The sequence below is a fragment of the Tiliqua scincoides genome, chromosome 7 (assembly GCF_035046505.1).
Source record: "Tiliqua scincoides isolate rTilSci1 chromosome 7, rTilSci1.hap2, whole genome shotgun sequence".
Classification (NCBI taxonomy): domain Eukaryota; kingdom Metazoa; phylum Chordata; class Lepidosauria; order Squamata; family Scincidae; genus Tiliqua; species Tiliqua scincoides.
This window is the reverse complement of record NC_089827.1, coordinates 35,394,212-35,415,889: the sequence shown is the minus strand read 5'-3', so window position 1 is coordinate 35,415,889 and position 21,678 is coordinate 35,394,212. Positions and strand designations below refer to the sequence as shown.

Here is a 21,678-nt window from a genome sequence, read left to right as displayed (position 1 = left end):
CCTTTCAGCCTCTTTTCTTTCTCCCCTATTGTGTGCCTCCATCTCTTCCTTTCCACAGTTGCTTTTCAAGAAACCTTCCCCTGGAAAACACCCTGGGGGGGCCCTTACCTTGCTACTGACCCTGAAACTAGCTAAGGCTACTGCCTAGCTCTCACTGAGTTTGCTTATCAAACCCTCCATCATTATTGCACCTTTAAAACTGTTTTTTTTTTCTAACTGGGAAATTGCTGTGCCTTGGTTAACTAGTCCCATGACTCCTGTTTGCACCTAAGTCTCAACAAAATTACTTTGAAAGAATGGAGAAATTGTGAGGTAACCTTGGTTACTGGCCTTACTGGCCATTGGCTTGGCTTTTAGGTGCATCTTCTGTGTTTAGAGCAAGATGTGCACAGGACTCTTTGAGCTGCAAGTGGTGGAGAGTGTGAACTTGCAAGACCTGGAAAGAGGAAAGTGACAGCCAGATGCTTCACACTTTCTGTTCCTTACTTGGTGGCAAGATCTTGATGAGAGGGAGAGAGCCTTGCCTCAGCTCCTCTAGGACCCAGTGCTGGCTGACCCCCCCACCAGGGCCCAGTGCTGGCTAAGGAACTAAGAGGGGAGTTCCAAGAGATGGTGCACGACTGTGAAAGAGAAGTGATTGGCCACATCACTTCCCTCTGGTTCTGCACTCTTCCTCCTGTCAGCTTTTTTTCTTATCAGGGATGTGCAGTAGGTGGGGAGGCAGGTGAGGCAGAGCCTCCCCACCTGAGTCCTTTGAAAAGCACGGCTGCCGTGGGAGGCACCCAAGCATTGCACGTGGGTTGTGGGTGCTTGGGTGCCTTCCACTGCAGCAGCACTTTTTGAAGGACTCCGGTGGGGAGGCTCTGCCTCACGTGCCTCCCAACCTACCGCACATCCCTGTTTCTTATCCAGCCCAGCAACCACCATCAGTATTCATTGAAAGGTTGCCTAGCCTGCCTTTCCCTGGTGGCCTCCAGGGGCTCAGCTCTGAGTGCCTTTTGTGCAGCATATGCTGACCCCCCTCCCTCTTATTCTATATTTATCTCTCCAGTAAACGAGGCCAGGGAGGGCTCCTGACGCAGCGCTCCAGCCCCAGTCTTTCCATGCAGGAGCTGTGCCAACCCACACAGCCCTGTGGGCATGGAAAGGCTCCGATCGAAGACATCGGCGGTCGTTCTACCCTTTAATCGATGAGTCAGCATTCGACTCCCTCGGCCTTGGCCAACGCCCTGCGTTGATGAGCCCTCTTCTTGGCACGAGGCAGAGAATCGAGACGGCTAACAGTCACGTCCGCGCGCATGTGCAGAAGACCGTTGCGCGGGGAAGCACGCGCAGGCGCACTGAGGGAATTGAAGCGGTGCTGCATGTGAGGGACGAAAGGACCGTTGTGGTGCTCTGGCTCCGTTGCGCATGCGCACGATCGGCTCTCTCGCTCACAGCCCCCCCCAGTGCTTGCCTCCCTTCATGGGTCATGCACCTGGGTTGCTCCCTTAGAGGGACGGGAGGGGGGGACGAGGAGGAGGAAGGAGCAGCGGCTGCAGGAAGATGCCTGGCAAGCTAAAGGTCAAGATTGTGGCCGGGCGGCACCTGCCTGTCATGGACCGAGCCAGTGACCTGACTGACGCCTTCGTGGAGGTTGGGTCGGGGAGGGTCGCCCGCGGCCTCAGGCTGGGAGGGAGGCGGGAGTGGGTGGGAGCAGCGGGAGTGGGCACGCTGACTAGGATGCAGGTCCTGTGGTGGTGAGGCAGAGCCTCCCCGCCATAGTCCTTCGAAAAGCTCTGCCACTGCCCTGTGAGGTGTGCAAGCACTCACAACCCATGCACAGGTGGGGAGGCAGAACCTCCCCTGCCTCCCCACTTGTGCATGTGCGGTGAGTGCTTGCAGATCTCACACAGCGGTGGTGCTTTTCAAAGGACTATGGTGGGGAGGCTCTGCCTCACCTGTCTCCTATGTGGGTTGTGAATGCTTACATACCTCACAGGACAGTGGCTGTACTTTTCAAAGGACTGCAGTGGGCAGGCTCTGCCTCACCTGCCTCCTCTCTCACTGCTCATCCTTGGTAGGAAGTGGCCCTGTGAGTCTACGAAATGGGCTTGCAGGCCTTGTGCATCTTCATTTCTTGGGGAGCTTTTCAGGGCATGGGGTTGCTCTGAGCTCTGTGAGTGCGAAGTTGGAACTGAGTGTGTGTGTTTGTGTGTGAATTACTCTGTAGGCATTTTATTTTGTTTTTGTTAATTTGCCCCCAGTCTTTGCAAGTGGGATATAAATTGAAATAAATAACATGAGGCTCAATTGTAAACCAACAGAGGTGCAACTAGAGGAGAGCCTGAGGGGCACCTGCTATGCCTGCTCTGGGTGCTTTGGTGCTGTGCCAAAGGGGCACATGATTTGCTCTTCAGGCTCTGCCCCGTTAGTAAAGAGGCGCTAGTGGCTTCACACCCCTGTTTCTTTCTTCTTTGTAGAGGAGCCTCCAAAGTGGAAGGAACACTGCAGCAGCTTTGTGTCCCCACCACCAAAGAGAACCCAGAAGTGACATCACTATATCACATGATGTCATGACATCACTGCCCCCCTGCCAGGGCAATGCGTTACACCTTGTAAACCAGGCCTGTCCAATTTGTGTGACCTTACAAAGCTGGGCCATTCAGTGTATAGCCTCAGTTGCATGTGGCTATTGATGAGCTCCTGCACTTCAAAATGTGGCACTACACCACTGGTTACACATCTTGTTCTGTGTGCAGATTTTTACTTGTTGTGCAGGTGTAATAGGTACAGAGCCACTTGGCAAGCCTGTTGTAAAAATGACTTTGTATGTACTGTATTGTATATGGCATTTCTGAGAGGAATTTACTTCCTTACTTTACTATGCCCACTTTCTAAAATGAGAGGTGCCAGTGTTGTGTGTAGAATACTGTTTGCCCTTTCTTGGCATACTCTATGTTATTTCTGTATGCTAGACCTCCTTGCTCTGGATGTGCCCTGGTGTTAGATGTGTTTCTTCTGTACCAACAGGCAGGCAATTAGCATGTGCTTGGGGGCCTGTTTCCATTATTTCACTATTCCTGAATTCCCACATGTGATTTCTAGCACTGAAAATGGTTTCTGTGTCACTGATGACCTAAATGTGAACTTTGTGGCTGAACAAGGTTCTGAATCTACATATCTTACATGCAATTATCTCCTATACCAGACTGTCAGCAGACATGCTTTTATTGTGTCTTCCTGACTGAAAGAGCATTTCTTGTGCGTTTTATAAGTACTTGCAAGCTGTGATGTCAAGTATGCTTCTCTTTCTATTGCACACCCTTAAAGACTGTTCTAGAATTATTGCTGCCCCATTCCTCACAGAACCTCAGTGCCTTAAACATCTGTATGCTATGCAGAAATGTTAACATCTGCAGTTTTGCCCATCAAGGTCTTGATAATGGAGAAACACTGTTTGTTGAAATTGGTGCAGCTGCTAAAGACAGAGTGTTAGAATTGTGACAGTTAGACTTTAGTCTCATGGTTTATCCACTGTTTAAGGAGACTTTAAACACAGTAAGTAAAAATGAACAAGGAAAGGATCACATATGTATTAGAGTGGTTGTACAGGTGTAAATAAAACAGAGGAACTAAAAGGTGTAGGTATGACTGCCAAAACAATTTACAGCTGCACTGTAATGAGTTAAGAATCTGGTTGTAGCAGTGATGAAGACTCTGGAACCACTGGCTAAGCTGCTGGAACGTAATGAATTTTTATGAGCATTCTGTCTCCTGTGGGAACAAAGCTGCTAGTATTAGAATGTTTAGAAAGGCGGTGGACATTAAAGGTCAGTTTGGCTCTAGGACCTTTTGTAGAGGCTCTCAAAATAAGACGAGTTGTATAGGCAAGTCAGGAAGACAGACAACTTGAAGTACCATGGTCCAAAAGCATCTTCTTCCCTTCATGGTGGTTTGTGCAGGGAGTTCCAATATGGGAAACCTATTGCTTGTTATCTCAGCCAGACTATACATTTGCTTTGCATTTGTCAGTTCTGGCCAGCTCCATAAACAAGCAGCACTCAAATGTTGTTATAGTGAGTTTCTTGATTTGATAATGATTTGGCCCTTCCAACATTTTCAGATATGTTAAAGTTGAATTCAGGAACTAAATTAAAGAGGTGCAGTACTGTACTTTGTCTTTGAACTTCCTATGAATACACACCCCACCTCCCAGATCAGTTTACCTGTGCATCAGTGGGATTGTGAATAGGATAGAAAATAAGTGTTCTAAACATTCCTGTGCATGTCAGAGGACATCTTCATTTTCTTTCTGCCCTATTTGTCCTTTGTTTCTGTATAATGAAAAACATCTACAAGTAAATATATTCTTCATTTGTTAACATCTTGGTAAGCATGCATTTATTTGACAGTTTTCAAGCATGCACGCCCACAAGTATTACACAGTGAGCATTCTTTTAGCTGTCTATCCCACTTTTGTGCCCCACAAAGACAGTCATTTTTTAACGCATGGTCTTTTCTTTCATTCTTGTTCCTGCCATATACAGCCATGCAGTTCTTCTGTTTGTCATATGCACTCATTTTATGTTTCTCTTTTCCTTCATATGTATGTTCTCCTGTTACCCAGCTGCTTTTGTGCTTGGCCAAGTGTCTTCCTCCTGTGAGGTGGAGGGGGCAAAAGGTCTTTTGTTTGAAGAATTTGTGGCACATTGCTGAGTGCTTCAGGTCTGTTTTATGGAATTGGTCATTGGCAGGTCTTTTGTTGGCAGGTCTTTTGTTCACTCCAGTGCTGGTGGAGTGAAGACATGTAGCAATGTGCTCCAGATTCTTCTTAAACGTTGAGCATTCCTTTCTCTTGTGGGAAGTGACACAGAGTGTTGGAGGACAGAGGAACTAGTTGGTCACTGCTTGGGAATTGTGAGCCACTTTAGATATTAACAGGAGTTAGGGGTATCGGGTTTACACTGGAATATTATCGTCTACCTTTATATTACTTGGAATAGCTCACTGTAAGTTGGTACTACTTCCTTATGAGTGTTATGCTGCACACACCTCTCCCCCCCCCCCCCCCCGTTATGAGCAAGGACAGATAAATCCATAATTTGGTAGTTCTGATGCAATACTGTGTGGAGCTTTAAATGATACAATGGGACATGGTAACCTTGCCATCTGGATGCTGATCCCTGTAGCATGGCCAAGCTAGACTTGTTAGCACATCACTGTACTTTCGAACTGGTGTGTGTGGGGGGGTGGAGCTCTATGAGTAAGAGAGGATTTATATTTCCCCTAGTAATTGCTGAGCTAAGGATACTCAGGCGCATTGCACAGTTTGTAAACAATAGCTGGAGGTAATGATCCTGATATTGTTTTACATGGTCACAGATCTCATCACGAAAGCCAATATGCTGCAAGAGTTCCTGGTTATCAAGGTGCTGTTCTTTGTTCTCCTAGTTTGTTCAGATTCAGTTTAATCTCTTGTTTAAGGAAACAAAGTGAAAATGAGCTAGCGTTACACCAAAATAAGAATGTGTATCTTAGCTCTGCAGGGCCCAGCCAGATTTGTTTCCATGATGAACAATGAAGATCTTAAGATGAGGATCAAGACATATTGGTTTGATAACAGGATTATGCTCTAAAATACTGAAGAGGAAAACATTTTATCTCTCTCTTTTTTTTAAAGCATAGTACAGTGTTATTGTGCATATTTGGAGCAACTGTGTTTCAAGGAGGCAGCTTGAGGTATATGCTTCAGTGTGATGTGATGTGATTTGAATTATTTGAAACAGTGGGTTCCTGGAACAAAAAAGCACACATCCGCCCTTCAAACAAATCTTTGAACAGTGTTGTATTGCACAACTGATGATTATACAAATCTCAGGCACAGAATAATTGTGTTTTTGGCCATTGAGTGAATCAGTGGCAAGGTCACCTTGTCTTGTGAATTGCTGTTGACTAAGGTCAGACTTGAGAGGCTATTATGCAGCATTGTGGAGTTTTTAACCTAAGTGCTACTTTATTTATAAGTTTTATACCCCACTTTTGACCACTTGCTCCTTAAGGCCGCTTGCAGTGCATTACAGTTGTTGCAATAATAACTACCTCTCCCATATCTATAAATCAACAGCTCATGACCCCCTGGCTCATGATAGACATCAGAGACGGCTTACCTTTGGTGCTGCAGTCCCTGGGCAGCTGGAAGTTAAAGCAGTGTGCAAATCCAAATACCTTATGACAATGGTTCTCACACGTTTAGCACCGGGACCCACCAGGACAGAATGAGAATCTGTCGGGATCCACCAGAAGTGATGTCATAACCAGAAGTGACATCAAGCAGGAAAATTTTTAACTATCCTAGGTTGCAATCCTACCCGCACTTACCCAGGAGTAAGTTTCCTTTATTAGAATTGTTAAAAGAATATACATAGTAGTTTGTTAAAAGTACAGGTCTATAACATTTCCCCAAATGCAGTCACATATCACGGTAGCATCAAGTCTAATATATTAAAAATAAAATATTAAAATGAATGGGGACCCACCTGAAATTGTCTCGCGACTCACCTAGTGGATGCCTACCCACAGTTTGAGTAACACTGCCCTATGAGTACTGAGTTTCCCACGTGCCCAGAGCTGCCACTTGAAGTAGCCAACAAGGCTTTCTTAAAACTAGGGGAAGCTTCAGAAAAAGCTCTGAACATAAGGAGATGCTGTGAAGGGTATGAAAAGTTTGACTATGCAAGCCCTTGCACACATCTAAAAGACCTCTCTTAGCTGTAGTCAGACTATATTTATCTGATGCTAGCGTGTAGCCTTTGAGCCTGTACAGTACCTGAAATGAAAAGCAAACAGTTACTCCCAGAGACTTTGTGTCATGCATGTGTTGAGAATGAGACAGAATGGCTTGATTGCTTTGTCTCAAGAGGATACCACAGGAATTGTATATGATATGTTCCTGGTCCAGATGTTTTTCACTATTGTGTTGCTATAGAGAGGCACTATAGCAGATAATGTCAGAATTCTAGCTTAGTTAGAATGTTGTCATTGAATTTTATGGCATAGAAGTCAAATTCCCCTTTTCTTCTTTGGCAGTCCTTTCTCCCTAAATTTCTCAACCACATTAACCTTGAAAACATCACTGCATATTATGGATAAGGGGTGTGGCAGGGAGGTGGGTAAAAAATTAGGTAGTTAGGTCTACTGGGTGTGATTCTGACAATAGTAATGGCAAAATTGTGCTAACCTGCATAGATGAAATGACCTTAAAACAGGAGACGTTTGCATATTCTGAGTTTTACCATCTTATTGGACCAAACTATATGACAGTAGCAGAACTATGTCTTAAAACACTTATCTGCTTCAACCACATGTGAAATCAGGACACAACGGCAGTGGTTTTGAAGTGTAAAAGGGTGCATCGATCAAGGTGTGCATGCTGAATCTTTCCCCTACCCCTGATCCCTTTTTTCCCAGCTGGGTTCAATTATGATATTTGGACCTTGTCTGGGAGAAGGGAGAGTAATCTTGGAATACTGTTTGTGTCTGTTCGGGCTATGTGCCCTTTTTGAAATTTAAGGAACACCATATCTCTTGTTTTACTCATCGTTGGGGCAGACCCATGTTTAAAGATGTGTAGTTATACAGCAGAACAAGGAGTAAGAAACTTACCATATTTTTCGCTCCATAAGACGCACCTGACCATAAGACGCACCTAGTTTTTAGAGGAAAACAAGGAAAAAATATTCTGAACCAAATAGTGTAATAAAATATTTAATAAACTATAACAGAATAACATTTGAACCATGTAAAGTGAACAGCAGTCAACAGTGGCATTAAGAACCATTATCACTGTCATTAACAAATGGAGAGACTTAAAGGTTTGAGTACTCTAGTTTTCTGGAAACTCCAAGAACTCATCATCGCTAGAGTCAGAATTTATGAAGCTCACAAAAGCAGGTGCACACAAATAGGGGATCACATTATCTTTCTGCTACAATGATGTTCTGCCAAATTCCAAACCACTGGGCCTCATGCCCGCTTAAGGCTGATCAGTCCCCCTTGTGCAACTCACCAGTGCAGCAAGCAAAAGTGAGTCCAGTTCCAGTCCACAGATGCCAAGTAAATCAGTCCCATCAATCAGAGTTACCAAATCAGAGTCCAGAGCCAATAAGCCAAATTACAGTCCAAGGTCAGGTTCCAGGTAGGTCAGTCAAATCCATCAGGGTATCCAAGTCCAGTCACAATCCACAGTCAGATTCCAAATTCAATAAACCCAGTCAGTCTCCTCTCCTACCTCCAACCTGCACTCCTTCAAAACCCACAAACCCTTTCTGCCTCTGGAACTCCTTATATCCCTGAGGGCCCTATAGCCTTCCAGTGGCTGCAGCTGTGCAGCACACTCTGCTGGATGCCCAGGCCTTACCCTTAAAGGGGCCACTGCTGACACCACATCTACCTCCTCACCAGATCTTCCTGGATTCCAATACAAGAGGGGGGGGGGGAAGCAGATCTCCATACATACCAGTGCAAAAGCAGGGGAAAGGTGTGGGGAAGGGAAGATCTCTGTATAGACATCACAGCAAGACCAGTGCAAAACCCCTTGCACACAGAACCAACAGATGGAAGTGGGGGGGGCGAAGATCTCCATACATACCAGTGCAAAAGCAGGGGAAAGGTGTGGGGGAGGGAAGATCTCTGTATAGACATCACAGCAAGACCAGTGCAAAACCTATGTTCTTATGTATAGACATCACAGCAAGACCAGTGCAAAACCCCTTGCACACAGAACCGTCAGGTGCTCACTCCCTGGGCTCGCTGGACTCACTCCCTAGGCTCCCTCCCTGGGCTCACAAGCCTGCCAGGGGCTCACTCCTAGGGATGCTTGGACGGGAGAGAAGCCTGCGATTGACTCATTTCGCCTGGAGATCGACTGGTAGCTCTCAAGCAACATAATGAGCACCCCTGCTCTAGGGGCTTGCTCAGCAAGACTGCCACCCCACCCATGCTTTCCTGGGAGTGAGCCCCAGTGACTCTGAGACTTACTTCTGAGTAGACAGGAGGGCTTGCTCAGCAAGACTGCCATCCCACCCACACTTTCCTGGGAAGGCGAGCAGAGTGGGCCGGGGCCGGGGGCGGAGTTTTTTTTTTTTTTTTTGCAGTATTCGCTCCATAAGACGCACACACTTTTCCCCCCACTTTTTTGGGGGGAAAAAGTGCGTCTTATGGAGCGAAAAATACGGTAGTATCTGTTATAGTTAACTTAAAACAAAATGCAACAAATTTATGCTAATGTTGGTGAGTAGGTCATGCCAAAGGCAAACTGCCATGGTCCACCAGCCACTTTTTGAGTGTAGCCTCCTGCCATGACACTGGCCACACCTCCACTGTTCCAAGGGAGAGATGAATGGTGGCACATCATATGTGCCAGACCTCTTTCCCTGCCCCTTTTTCACCTCCTGTTTCAGCATGGACAAGATGGGCAGGATTCACTTCCTAGTTTTCTCTCTGCTGCCCCCTTTCCCCCTTCCTTGGAAGGACACCATAACTAACAAATCAAAGATTTTCCTTACAGGTATTTAATGTTGGTTAACCCCATTCAAGTGAATGGGTAAGTAGCATGCAGAAAATCAAATTACATGTTTGTAATCACACAGAGTTAGTTTGAATAAATATTGGAAAATAACTTTGGCTTTAGTTTGGAACTAACCTTGGCATAAGATGGTGAATAAGATTCTGCTTCAATTTGTAATGTTTGCTACTTTCAGGTCAAGTTTGGAAACACAACATTTAAGACTGACGTGTATCCCAAATCTCTCAATCCTCAGTGGAACTCAGAATGGTTTAAATTTGAGGTAAGTGTTCCAAAAACAGCACCAGATGCATTGTAGTCAAGGACATGATTACTGACTGCCCAAGCCTATGCATGTCTATTCAGAAGTAAGTCCCTTTATACTCAATGGGGGTTACTCCTAGGTAAGTGTGGATAGGATTGTAGCCTAAGCCCAAAGAATTGAGTTGTGCTTTTTTATATGTAATGTTATGTGTTTAAGCATTAATTAAACACGTAGTTTAATTAGGTAGTATTAGGTAGTAATTTCCTAATTGTATGTTCTGTTAAGTAATCAGCGGTACTCAAACTTGTACCTGCTGTGCATCCCGAATGCGGTCCCCAACTGGACTGCATCTGAGCGTTCCACTTGGGCACTGTGCAAAGTCCTCTTTGCAGGGACTCTCTGGGCATCGTGTTGTCTGCCTGGCGTCCCAGAAGGCCATGTGACAGAACGTCTGGACAGATGCGACTGCCCACAGTCTGTCTGTCCTCTGAAAGAGGAGGACTTTGTGTAGTGCCCAAGCTGAACCAAAAGGTGTGCTCACCGGGTGGATGGATCTGTGCAAATGCTGGATTTGGCCCCCGAGGTGTAGTTTGTATGGCTCTGGCTTAGATGAAAATGGTATTTGTAAAAATTTGATTGTTTCGTTTAAAAACCTGTTATGAAAATGGAAGAGTGGTGGGAGCTCTTGAAAATACTGTTTCCTTTTTTCTAACTCTTAACTCTAATGAGAGCCCTGTGAATTCAGTTTCAGAAATAATAAAATATTCTGGAATAACTTTGCTTAAGTGATGTCTCTAATGCAAATTTCCCAATAAAGTGCTATCTGTTTTTTTCTCAAATGACATAGAGGCATTTATAATACGAGGATAACTTAAATTTGATTTTTATCTGCTGTGTATATTATATCATCATGACACTTCATAAGAGATTCATTATTATTATTATTATTATTATTATTATTATTATTATTATTAACAGTATTTATATACCGCTTTTCAACTAAAAGTTCACAAAGTGGTTTACAGAGAAAAATCAAATAACTAAATGGCTCATTTCATTCATGTGGAATGAAATAACTATATGGCGTTCTCTGGACACACAATCTAAATTTTATGATAAAAATTATGAAAAATAGACATCTGCTAAAATATTTCATATTTTATTTTGATTGCAGCATCTTGGGAATGTTGCAGAATTGACGTGGGCAGTGGTCTGTACTTTTGTAATTATCATAGTGGTAAGGGGGTTTTCCACTGCCCTGTGGTGGAAATAAGAGAAGCAACATCCTCTTTCTCCATCTTGGTACTAGAAGTTGGGTGGGATTATCCCTGAAGTTCTGCTGGCCTTTGGAGGACATAGCACACTATAGGGAAGATTTTTGCCTACTTCTTTAACTCCAGGCTGGAGAAGGAGAAGGGATTCATCTTTCTGAAGCTGGACAGCCAAGGTGACTCAGTGCCATAAATATGCTCCCCCTCCCAAATTTGGAGTTGGGGAATGGGACTGGTGGGCAGGAACAGGTGGTAGCTGCAGTTGTGGTGGGCTTCACCCATTCAACCATTGGGGACATCTCTCCCTCCCTCCACAGATCCTAACTTGGAATTGTAGCAGGTAATTGTCCTTGACCCCATGCAGAGACATAGCATGAGATTAGGAACCAAGGCTGCAATCTTATGCATACTTATCTGAGAGTAAACCCTATCAGTCATAGTAAGGCTTGCTTCTGAGTAATTAAGTGTAGAATTGTGCTGAAGAGAATAGACAGCATCCTAATGACCTCACATTTTGGCCAGCTATTTGTGCAGATTTGTGAAATGCATTATTTTATTGTAGGGAATGTATAAATGCATAGGGAAACAAGTTTGTAAAGACTAGGGAAGAAGAGAGATTAGTATCTATTGATGAAGTTGCACTAATTTCATGTATGTGTTCTGGTAATATGGTGTAGATACCACTTAACAACGTGGGACTGGTCACCGCAGACACTTGAGCATGAGTCGAACTCGCAGATAAGTTGAGGGCAGGTTGTGAGGAAAAATCATGCAATTTTCTATACTCTTAGATAAGTCAGGGGGATTTAAAACTTAGGGGGGTGTCTGACTATAGTTTGTCTGGTTTTTATCCGAGGCCAGATCCTGAAAAATAACCTACCAGTAATTGTTACCTATGAGCTGTGCAGTTTCTAATTTATTAAAAAATATAGTAAAAGATCATAAAATACATTTTTATTCATTAACTTTTAAAATTTTAATCTTCACAAGCTTTTTGTAAACACTGTCAGAGTAAGTGCACTGTAAACATAGTGGTAGAACCATTAATCAGCTCCTTCTTTAAGGTGCCTGTCGTATGATATATGTAGAGTATAGGGCTTAACACAACATATAACACATAACTGGGAGTGTGCAATTCAGTTCACAGCAGAGAGACAATCAACAAGAAAGGAGTGTGTGCACAGCTACACAGTTGCAACCTGATTTACTCAGAAGTAGACCCATTGCTTTCCATTGGTGTTATTCTTAAGTAATGGTGTACTGAAGTGTACCCTGGAACTTTTGTCTCAGATGGAAATGCGGATTACATCCTGGTGTATTAAAAACCAGACCAAACATTTGCAAAATAGTGCAAAAGGGTGGGGTGTGATCCTGCCAAAGAGAACAAGGCTTGCTTGATGTAAATGGAAGCCTTGAACCTTGGCTTACCTTTGTCTCAGGAGAACTGAAATGGTTAACTTTGGCTGCAGCTTTCAGCCTTGTTGCCCTGGAAACAAATAGCCCTCTAATTATCTCTTCATTGTTCTCTGCTCTCCCCAACTAACAGGCAGTGTGCCTGAACAGCCCTGACCTGAGTGACCTGTAATTAGGGTGATTTACACTTGATTTATTGGCAGAAATTTCTCATCTTCATCTTCTCATCTCATCTTAATAGAAGAGTATCTATGGTAGTTTTGGGGAAACAACTGATTCCATAGTGATCCTTTGCAATTTTACTATGTAGCGCACAAACTTGAGTTTTGAATGAAAGAAAGTTTTGTTAATGCAAATTCTGCCTTGTTAAATGTTGAGATGTCATACTGTTATTTAATTTTCTAGGTAGATGATGAAGATCTACAAGATGAACCCCTACAGATTACTGTTCTTGATCATGATACCTACAGTGCTAATGATGCTATTGGCAAAGTGTACATTGATATTGATCCTCTTCTTTACAGTGAAGCAGCTCCAGGGATCTCTGGATGGTTTCCAATTTATGACACAATACATGGTGAGATCTTTGGTTTCTTTTAAAACACATGTTTCTTAGACAATTTTTTTAGAGAAATTGAAGTAGATCAGCTTCACTGCTGAAATATACAGTATAAATAATTTTGACATAGCCTGAGACTCAGCTGTTCTTAAGTTTTTTTTGAGTCTGATTTCTAACTACAGCTACCTCTGATTTTACCAAGTTTTTGATTTAGATGTTTTTGGAATAACAGGCTCATTTAACTAATTAACCAAATTTACACTTGAAAATTTTTGAAATAATGTATGCTTCCAACACACTCCTGCATGTTAGACGGGAAGTGTGTCTTAGAGTAGAGCAGTGTTTCTCAAACTGTGGGTTGGAACTCACTAGGTGGGTCGCAAGACAATTTCAGGCGGGTCCCCATTCATTTCAATATTTTATTTTTAATGTATTAGACTTGATGCTACCGTAATATGTGACTGCATTTGGGGAAATGTTATAGACCTGTACTTTTAACAAACTACTATATATATTCTTTTAACAATGCTAGTAAAGGAAACTTACTCCTGGGTAAGTGTGGGTAGGATTGCAGCCTAGGATAGTTAAAAATTTTCCTGCTTGATGATGTCACTTCTGGTCATGACATTACTTCTGGTGGGTCCCGACAGATTCTCAATCTGTCCCGGTGGGTCCTGGTGCCAAATATGTAAGAACCATTGGAGTAGAGGGAAGACTGGGAAAGGGGCCGCTTCTAGGCAGCCGGCCTGCCTTGCTTCCCTTTGTTGAACTCTTGAGACAGTTGTGCATGCTCCATTTGCAACTGTTCAGGCAATGGTGGGAGGGGATAGTGGGGCCAAAAATGAGGATTAAGCCCTGCTTTTGATGCTGTGGGTTGTAGTTTGTTGCCTGACTGAGCCTTGTAGCTCTTTCTTGTTCAAGGCTTTGTGCACAGAGTCTGCATCCTGTGCAAGACTTTTTTGTGGGACTATCTGGCCAGTGCAAGCTTTTGTGTGTATGGATGCCTATAATGCCTTGTCCAAGGCTATGTTCAGTTTGCTGGTCTTGTGCACTGCATTTCTGCACAAATAGGAATGTGCCCCACGTGTGAGGTGCTGTCTGTTGGCTGGTGTGCAGGTGTGCTCCTTTCCCCCTCTATTGATTCAATGCACAAATAGCATTGATGTTCCCTAATCTGTGTACCTTTTACATTTTTATGGTAGAACTATTCTTAGTTTACATGTCTTTGTGTTACATTCAGCTTTTCAAAAGCTTCACCCCCTGCATAAAGCAAAGGTGTCTGTATGTGATTCCAAAATTGGTGTTTTCAGGAAAGTTCTGTTTGTATTTGTGCAGTTAATTTTCTTTCCATAAAATTATGGTCCTGAACTATAACATATTGGGGTGGAAAATATCATAAATGAAACTTCAGGCACAGCCCTAAAGAATTCTACTAAACATGCTTTGTGTGGTCACTCTCAAAAATATTCTTAAAATGATCTGGAAAAAATGTAGTCTTATGTTGGACTTTTCCAAGTACTTGCTTTCAAAAAAATTATTTTTGGAAGTCACTTTTTTCATATCATAAGACAGACCTAAGTTATAGGATGAATGAGTACAGCATGTATTCTTCCAATGAATACAGCAAAGGACTCAGGGTCATTAAGGGTGTTGTCCCACAGCCAGCTTCCTGATGAACCTACTAACATTCTCATGTTTCAAGGGACAGTTCATAGACTCATGATGGATGTACTGGAACAGTAGGTTCTACGTGACACTAGGTCTTAATGCTGCTCTTGCAGATGGGGAATGACTATGGAGGTTGTCTTACAACTAGATAATTTTAGCTATATTCAGGGTATACTTTCCAGCTTCTCTGTTTCAGATTGATGGTGGTTCATCTTTCCAGGATAGTGCTTTCCAAATGATTTAAATTTACTAACTTTTTATCTTGCTAGTAATGCAATATAAACACTATCCATGACACAGGCTTTAATGTGGTGTGCAACATGATGGTGTCCATTAGCACAGATTTTTTTTAAAAAGAGAAGATCAAGCTATCAACATTATGAACTAGGAGACATAAATGTAGCCTCCATGTTCAGAGTCATTACGTTTCTAAATGCCAGATGCTGAGAGGAAAACCAGTGGTTGTAATCTTCTACAATGTCCAGAAATTGGAAAGACATGCAGTTCTTAAGATAAAAAACCTACTTCCTCCTTTTTTCACAGTAGCCCCTGTGCTAGTAGGACCAACTTTTTTCCTGTGCTACAGTCACAAAGCAGTACTGTACTGTACCTCTCTTTAGCTGCTGCCACTACTGCCTCCTGTTTTTCTTTTGCGGTTCCTGATGGAAGATAGAGGCTCTGGAATTTATTTAATTTATTTATTTTATTTAATAACATCTCCTTGGCTCTCAGAACAATAAGTCTCATAGGTCAGTTCTGAGTTTTAAAAAATCCACTTTTTGTTCCATAAGGCAGTTGTTTTCATTTTCTGGTTAATTGGCAATAATGTTTGATAGAATACAGATATTCCAATGCAGTTTGTTTCATTGCATTCTGCATTAAATAACCTTTCCAATGATATATAACATAATGGTATTATTTGTACATACCAAGGTTTTCACAATTTTGACCACTAGTGTTAAGCTCAGCTTGTTGCCTCCCTAAAGCTTGTTGCCCAGTGCAGTTGCTACCCGCTGAACCTCCTTAGCTACGCCACTGCTATGGATCCAGTTATGCAAGGAGCTATTGGCTGTATCATGCTTTTAATATAATCTTTGTTCTGTGCTTGTGTTTGCAGAAATGGATAAAATTAACTTTTTAGTGTATTTTTACTGCTAGAAGCTCAGCAACATTGAATATTAGCGTTCTGGTTGGCAAATTCTAGAAGAGCAAATAATTAAATATTTGGTTTACGTTTCTGTTCTGATGCACATTCTCACCTTCTTACTTTTTTTACACACAGGTATACGTGGAGAGATCAATGTAGTGGTGAAAGTAGACCTCTTCAATGACTTGAATCGTTTTAGACAGTCATCTTGTGGAGTAAAATTTTTTTGCAGTGAGTTTAAAAATATTTTGAGAAGTCCTCTTAAATGTGGAAACTGGTGTTGTACACCTAAATAGTTTAAAATTACTTGCAGCTGTAGAATTCTATTTAACATTGTTCTTGTGTTTTAACAGCTACGTCTATTCCAAAGTGCTATAAGGCTGTAATAATTCATGGGTTTGTTGAAGAGCTGGTGGTTAATGAAGATCCAGAATATCAGTGGATAGACAGAATCCGTACACCAAGGGCATCAAATGAAGCCAGGCAGAGGCTTATTTCATTAATGTCAGGTACTTATAATATCAGTTAACTACTTCTTCTTCTTTATCTTTTTTTTTTTTTTAAAAAGGGCATGTACATACATGGATCTTAATTTTTGGCGTGTCATGGTGAGGTTTCTTTAATAGAGGCATTTTATTTTTAAATATATTATTTCTCTTACTTGACTTTACAGGCTTGCAAAATGTGTATGGCTACTGTAGGCAAATTGAATATATTCTAGGATACCACTACATGAAAACATTTGAAAATATAGTCAGAAAAAAACAGTATTTTGTGGTGTTTGGGTTATGGTAGATGCAGTAGAAGCAGTGTGACCTATGGAATGATAATTTCATGGAGAACTAACAGTTTTCCAAAAGAGAGAAAAAAGGAAACTGGTAAGCATTTCATCTGTTAACTTATAACTTGATCTAACAATAATTTACAAATGGATGTAATTATTATAACTTGGTGTGGCAATTTCTGGTCTGTTCTGAACTGTAGCTTACATAAAAAAAGCATCCACGTATTCTTTGGCAGGTTGGAATTTCAAAGGTCATCTTGAATTGCTGAACTCGCAGAAAGAATTTAGCAGAATGATACATTTAGACACTGAATATATGAAGAACTGATCTCAATTACTTGCTTAGTGATAAACTATATGAAAAAATACATATTCTTATTTTTATGTATAATTGTAATGTCAATAGTGGCAGCAGCTCCAGCACTTAAAAATATACAGTTAATGTACTCTGCATTTTGATTAGACTTGGTAAGTGGAATGGTCTTATTTTCAGGAATTCCTGGCACTCTACTTTGTCTGTGAAAACCTTGCTATGATGCAGTCATGCAAGGGCAATAATATCCAGTCCTCCATAGAAAGTAGCAACAAATATAATTTACAAACCTGCAGGAAAACTCTTGTGATTTCTTGCTCAGTGACTTTATGGTCCCAGTGGCCTTCTATTAACACTGATCCCTAGAGATTTCTTGTTTCGTTTTTTACATACGCTATTTTTATTTCTAAACTATATGTTGAGGTGTTTTTGGCAATGACTATTAGCACAATCTAATGCGTGTTTGTTCAGAAGTCCCAATTTATTTTGGGGGGCATACTCTCAAGTAAATATAGGACTGTAGCTAGTATCATTGTGATATCTATTTTTATAATGTTTTTCATAGCCTAGTACTGTTTTAATCTTAAATGCATGTTCAGTGTCATAAAAGTTGTGTTGTCTGCCATGCATGTGGAGAGAGGTTGCTGGTAACTTAATCATGCTAGTTAACACAGCTTTTACAAGCCCTTCCCCAACAAGGCTCCCTCTGTTTCCTCATTTTCCTGACAGGGGTCCCTTTGTGGTGGCCCTCCACCTTCCTTCCTTCCTGAGGGCTCTCTAGGAATAGAGAGGTCCAGTTCCTATTGAGGCCTATCTATGTACAGTGGGCCTGTGTTGTCAGCGGCGGTTTGGTTCCTGGAACCCCTAAGAATAAGGAAAAACATGGGTATTTAAACCTGTGGTTTGTGACCCCCCCCCCCACCGTCCAAATCTGACTGGCGCTGAGCTTCAGTCTGGTTTGGAGAGTCTTCTGAGGCCTGCAGAGGCAATGTGTGACTACCGGCTGCCTCTGTGTGCTTCAGAATGGCATTTCGGAGGGGGAGAGCTACTTCCAGTTTCTGTCGGAAAACTGGAACTGACGTTTTTATGCCTTATAAGGCATCCTGAGGCCCAAGGAAGCCCTCCAGGGGAATAGAGGAATCTGCGGGTTCCGAATCAGCGCATAATGTAGGTGGACCTGTATTTGCAAACCTGTGCACCGCACAGTATTAGATTTACACACATATACAGTACTTGCTCAGTGGGCCTTTATGAGGAAGGTAGGTGAAGTGATGGAAGGCAGAGGAGATTTGTCATGTTGCCCTCGTTTTGAGCCACATAGCACCACCAGCCCTATGGAGACAAGAGGCTTTAGTGAAAGAATACAGAAAAATCACCAACAACCCACTTTTACCAGTGCATGCCAATCTTCCTCATCTATCAATTGGCAGGCTCAAATTCAGGAAGGCTTCTCTGCCGCTCACACAATATCTGCACAACAGTTTTAACATCAATTCCCAATGGAAAGCTAAATGGGTAGTCGAATGCCCAGAAATGGGTAGATATATTATTATTATTATTAACAACTTTATTTTTACCCCACCTTTCTCCCTGAAGGGACTCAAGGCGGCTTACAACAGGTTAAAACAGATTAAAAACATAATTTAAAAACAAATAAAAGCATATTAACACATATCATAAAAACAGTAAGATAAAAAGTAGTCAGGTAAAAAGAGCATAGAGCAGCAAATCATAAAAGAATCAGGCCTGTAACCAAGTATTTAAAAAATATTAAAAAATGTTGAAAAGATGTTAAAAAGGCCAAAAACTCAGAAGGCTTGTTTAAACAGAAGGGCCTTCAGGCCTCACTGAAAAGTCTGAAGAGAGGGAGCCTGTAATGTCCATGGCGGGTGGAGACCCCGCCCCTTGGTGTGTGACCGAGCGCGGGGAGCTTACCCTGTCGAGGCAAGTTGGTCGTCAGAGGAAAGAAGGACGGGAGGCAGACACAGCTGTTTTACACAGAAGGTTTACTCGCGTCAAACTCTTTACATTCATGGTGCCTTTTATGTTATAGGCCCCATTGCCTTAGACTAGTGGTGTCGATGCACGATAGGCTCGTTCCCTGCTCCTTCCCGACCCCTTGAGGTTTCAGGCAGAGCTCTCTGGCTGGTACCTGTCGGCCAGGGGTATGGGTTCCCGAGGGCTGCAGTGCTATTGTCTGGGGTCAGCTTAGCTGTCCTCAGGAGGGCCCCCGGTACCTCCGGGCTTGCCCCTCGATCAGCTGGTCTCCAATGGAGGTAGTTGGTACCGGGTTCTTGGTTCTGCAACCTTACCTCTCCTGCTGTCACCCCCGGGGCCCAGGCGGGCCTAGGTTCAGGGAGTTCCCAGCCCCCGGCCCCTCTCTCCAGGGCCGAGGTAAGCAAAGTTCCCTTCAGGGCCTGGATCGCCTGCATAAGGCCAGGGTGGCTACCCCCTCTGGCCTTCCCTTCGACCCTGCTCCCAGCTGGAGAGAAGTGACCTCTCTCTAGGCTGTCCAGCCTCCTTATGAAGCCAGCCTTGGGCTGGGCCAGCCCCACCCCTTCTGCCTGCTGGCTGCTCCCAGGAGGCACTAGGTCCTACTCCCAGGGAGGTGTCTTGCCTGGGACCGCAGTCCTGACAGTGCTTAGGTCTTACTCTCGAGGTGGTCCCTACCCCTGAGGAGACCCCTGTTCCTGAGGAATTCCAGGCCACCCGGGCTGGGCCTAGGTGACAGAGCCATTCTTAAGTCAAGGGGAAGGGAATTCCATAGCGTTGGTGCCACTACTGAGAAGGCCCTATTTCTTGCCGCCGCCCCACGTACCTCCCTAGGTGGCGGCACTTGTAAAAAGGCCTTCTCTGATGACCTAAGAGGACAAGCCGGATTGTATGGGAGTAGGCGATCTCTAAGATACCCTGGCCCAGAGCAGTATAGGGCTTTAAAGGTCAAAATCAGCACCTTGAATTGGGCCCAGAAACGAAAGGGCAACCAGTGCAACCACTGGAGAAGCGGACTGACAGAGTCAAACCGCCTACCTCCAGTAAATACACGGGCCGCCGCATTCTGCACTAGTTGCAGTTTCCAAACCGTCTTCAAGGGCTGCCCCACATAGAGCGCGTTACAATAATCTAACCTCGATGTCACTGTGGCATGGATCACCATGGCCAGGTCTGCACGATCCAAGTACGTGCACGATCCAAGTAGATATATAGACGATCCTACACTTAAGGTGCCAGGTTTCGACTTGCCTTGCCAGCGTAGGATCTGTACCCTACATGGTGTTTGTCAGGACACAATGTTTAAATGGGGGCTAGTATCTACCCCTCAGTGTGATTGCAGGTTCTCCCACCAAACCATGTACCACATTGTGTCTGGCTGCAAACTGAGGGCATATACTGGCCCATGGTCTGACTTTTTCTTTGAAGGTTACTCTGTCCTTGAATGGCTGCATAAACTGGACATTAACATTTGATCTAGTCTAACTGATATATAAGTCCATGTCTTATATGCCATACGCTAAATAAATAAATAAATGTGGGGAGAGGGCTGGAGGGCTTGCTTAACCAATGCTTCTGTAAGTAGCACTCATTTAACTGGAATCTCTGTCCACTGTGGTGGCTCTGGCTGGAAGGGTTTTGCCCAGCTTTTGTTTCTGTGCCTATTGCGCCTGTTCCTGCGTTAGTCTGATCAGACCATAGTCATCCGCAAGTTGGTGACACCCTGGTTGGATTACTGCAACACAATCTACATGGGGCTGACCTTGAAGATTGTCTGGAACCTGCAATTAGTGCAGAATCCAACAGTATGTGTGCATTCTACCTATTTTTCTGCTATTTTGTTGTTTAGTGTTTATTATTTTTCTTGCACTATAAAATGGCAGCAAAAATGTTACTTTACAATTTTTATTCTTTTTACTGATAATGCTAGTATTATGATTCTGTGTTATTTATTCCTGCTGTTTTTAACTGTTTAATTTTGTTGCTCTTTTTCTTGTTTATGTATACAAGGTGAGTCATAATAATCTCTGGGATTTTAGTGTACCACTACATTGTAATGGGAAGGGATAGGGTAAAATAGTTAATGATAATAGAAAGAGAAATGTTCATAGTTTTTTACAGACCTTACAAATGCTGGATCTGTCCTGTCCTTCATGATACAACACATCTCTATCCTGTAATCCAACTTGGCCCATATTCACTCCAGCGTTGCTTGGTCCACCTGAGTGAAAGCTGTGGTAATCCATTTTTTCAGTTCCATTAAATCTCGGGGCAGGGGTAGCACAAACACCTTGTCCTTAACGTAGTCCCCATTGGCAAACCTGAGGAGGTGTCGTCAGCAGGTGCAAGTGCTTCCAGGTGGCATGACTGAGAGGTGCCGCTGCCATTCACTGCCCCCCATGATGTGGCAGTTTCTCCATTTCCCCTTTGCAGTTAAGCAATGGCTCAGAATGAAACTGCTTTTCTGCTGTTTTTACTTCCATTTTGGCTTGCGCCCACCCCTGCCCAATGGTTTTTTTTAAAAAAGGGTGAGAAAAGTGGGTGGCTCTGAGTGTGCTACTTGTTTGTTTGTTTTTTGCTTTTTCTTTTAAAGAAATGAAATAAACGTGTGGCCACTCGGAGTGACTGCTGGTTTCCTTTGCTTTATTTTTAAAAAAGCAAAAAAAAAAAAAAAAGTGGGCAGTGCAGTACCACTGGCATTCCTGGCCCTTCTGCCACCCTG

The 21,678-nt window shown here is 43.2% G+C and overlaps 1 protein-coding gene across 10 annotated transcripts in view; it reads left to right on the top strand.

The window, feature by feature from the left end:
- The first annotated feature begins 1,451 nt into the window (after positions 1–1,451).
- C2CD5 (C2 calcium dependent domain containing 5) overlaps positions 1,452–21,678 on the top strand; it is a 99,684-nt gene continuing 79,457 nt past the window's right edge. For all 10 annotated transcript variants that reach the window (XM_066633307.1, XM_066633306.1, XM_066633305.1 and 7 more), the window contains exons 1-5: positions 1,452–1,635; positions 9,741–9,827; positions 12,899–13,070; positions 16,003–16,098; positions 16,221–16,376. In XM_066633307.1, the coding sequence (XP_066489404.1) occupies positions 1,546–1,635; positions 9,741–9,827; positions 12,899–13,070; positions 16,003–16,098; positions 16,221–16,376 (601 nt within the window). In that variant the 5' untranslated portion in view covers positions 1,452–1,545. The remainder of the gene's footprint in view (positions 1,636–9,740; positions 9,828–12,898; positions 13,071–16,002; positions 16,099–16,220; positions 16,377–21,678) is intronic.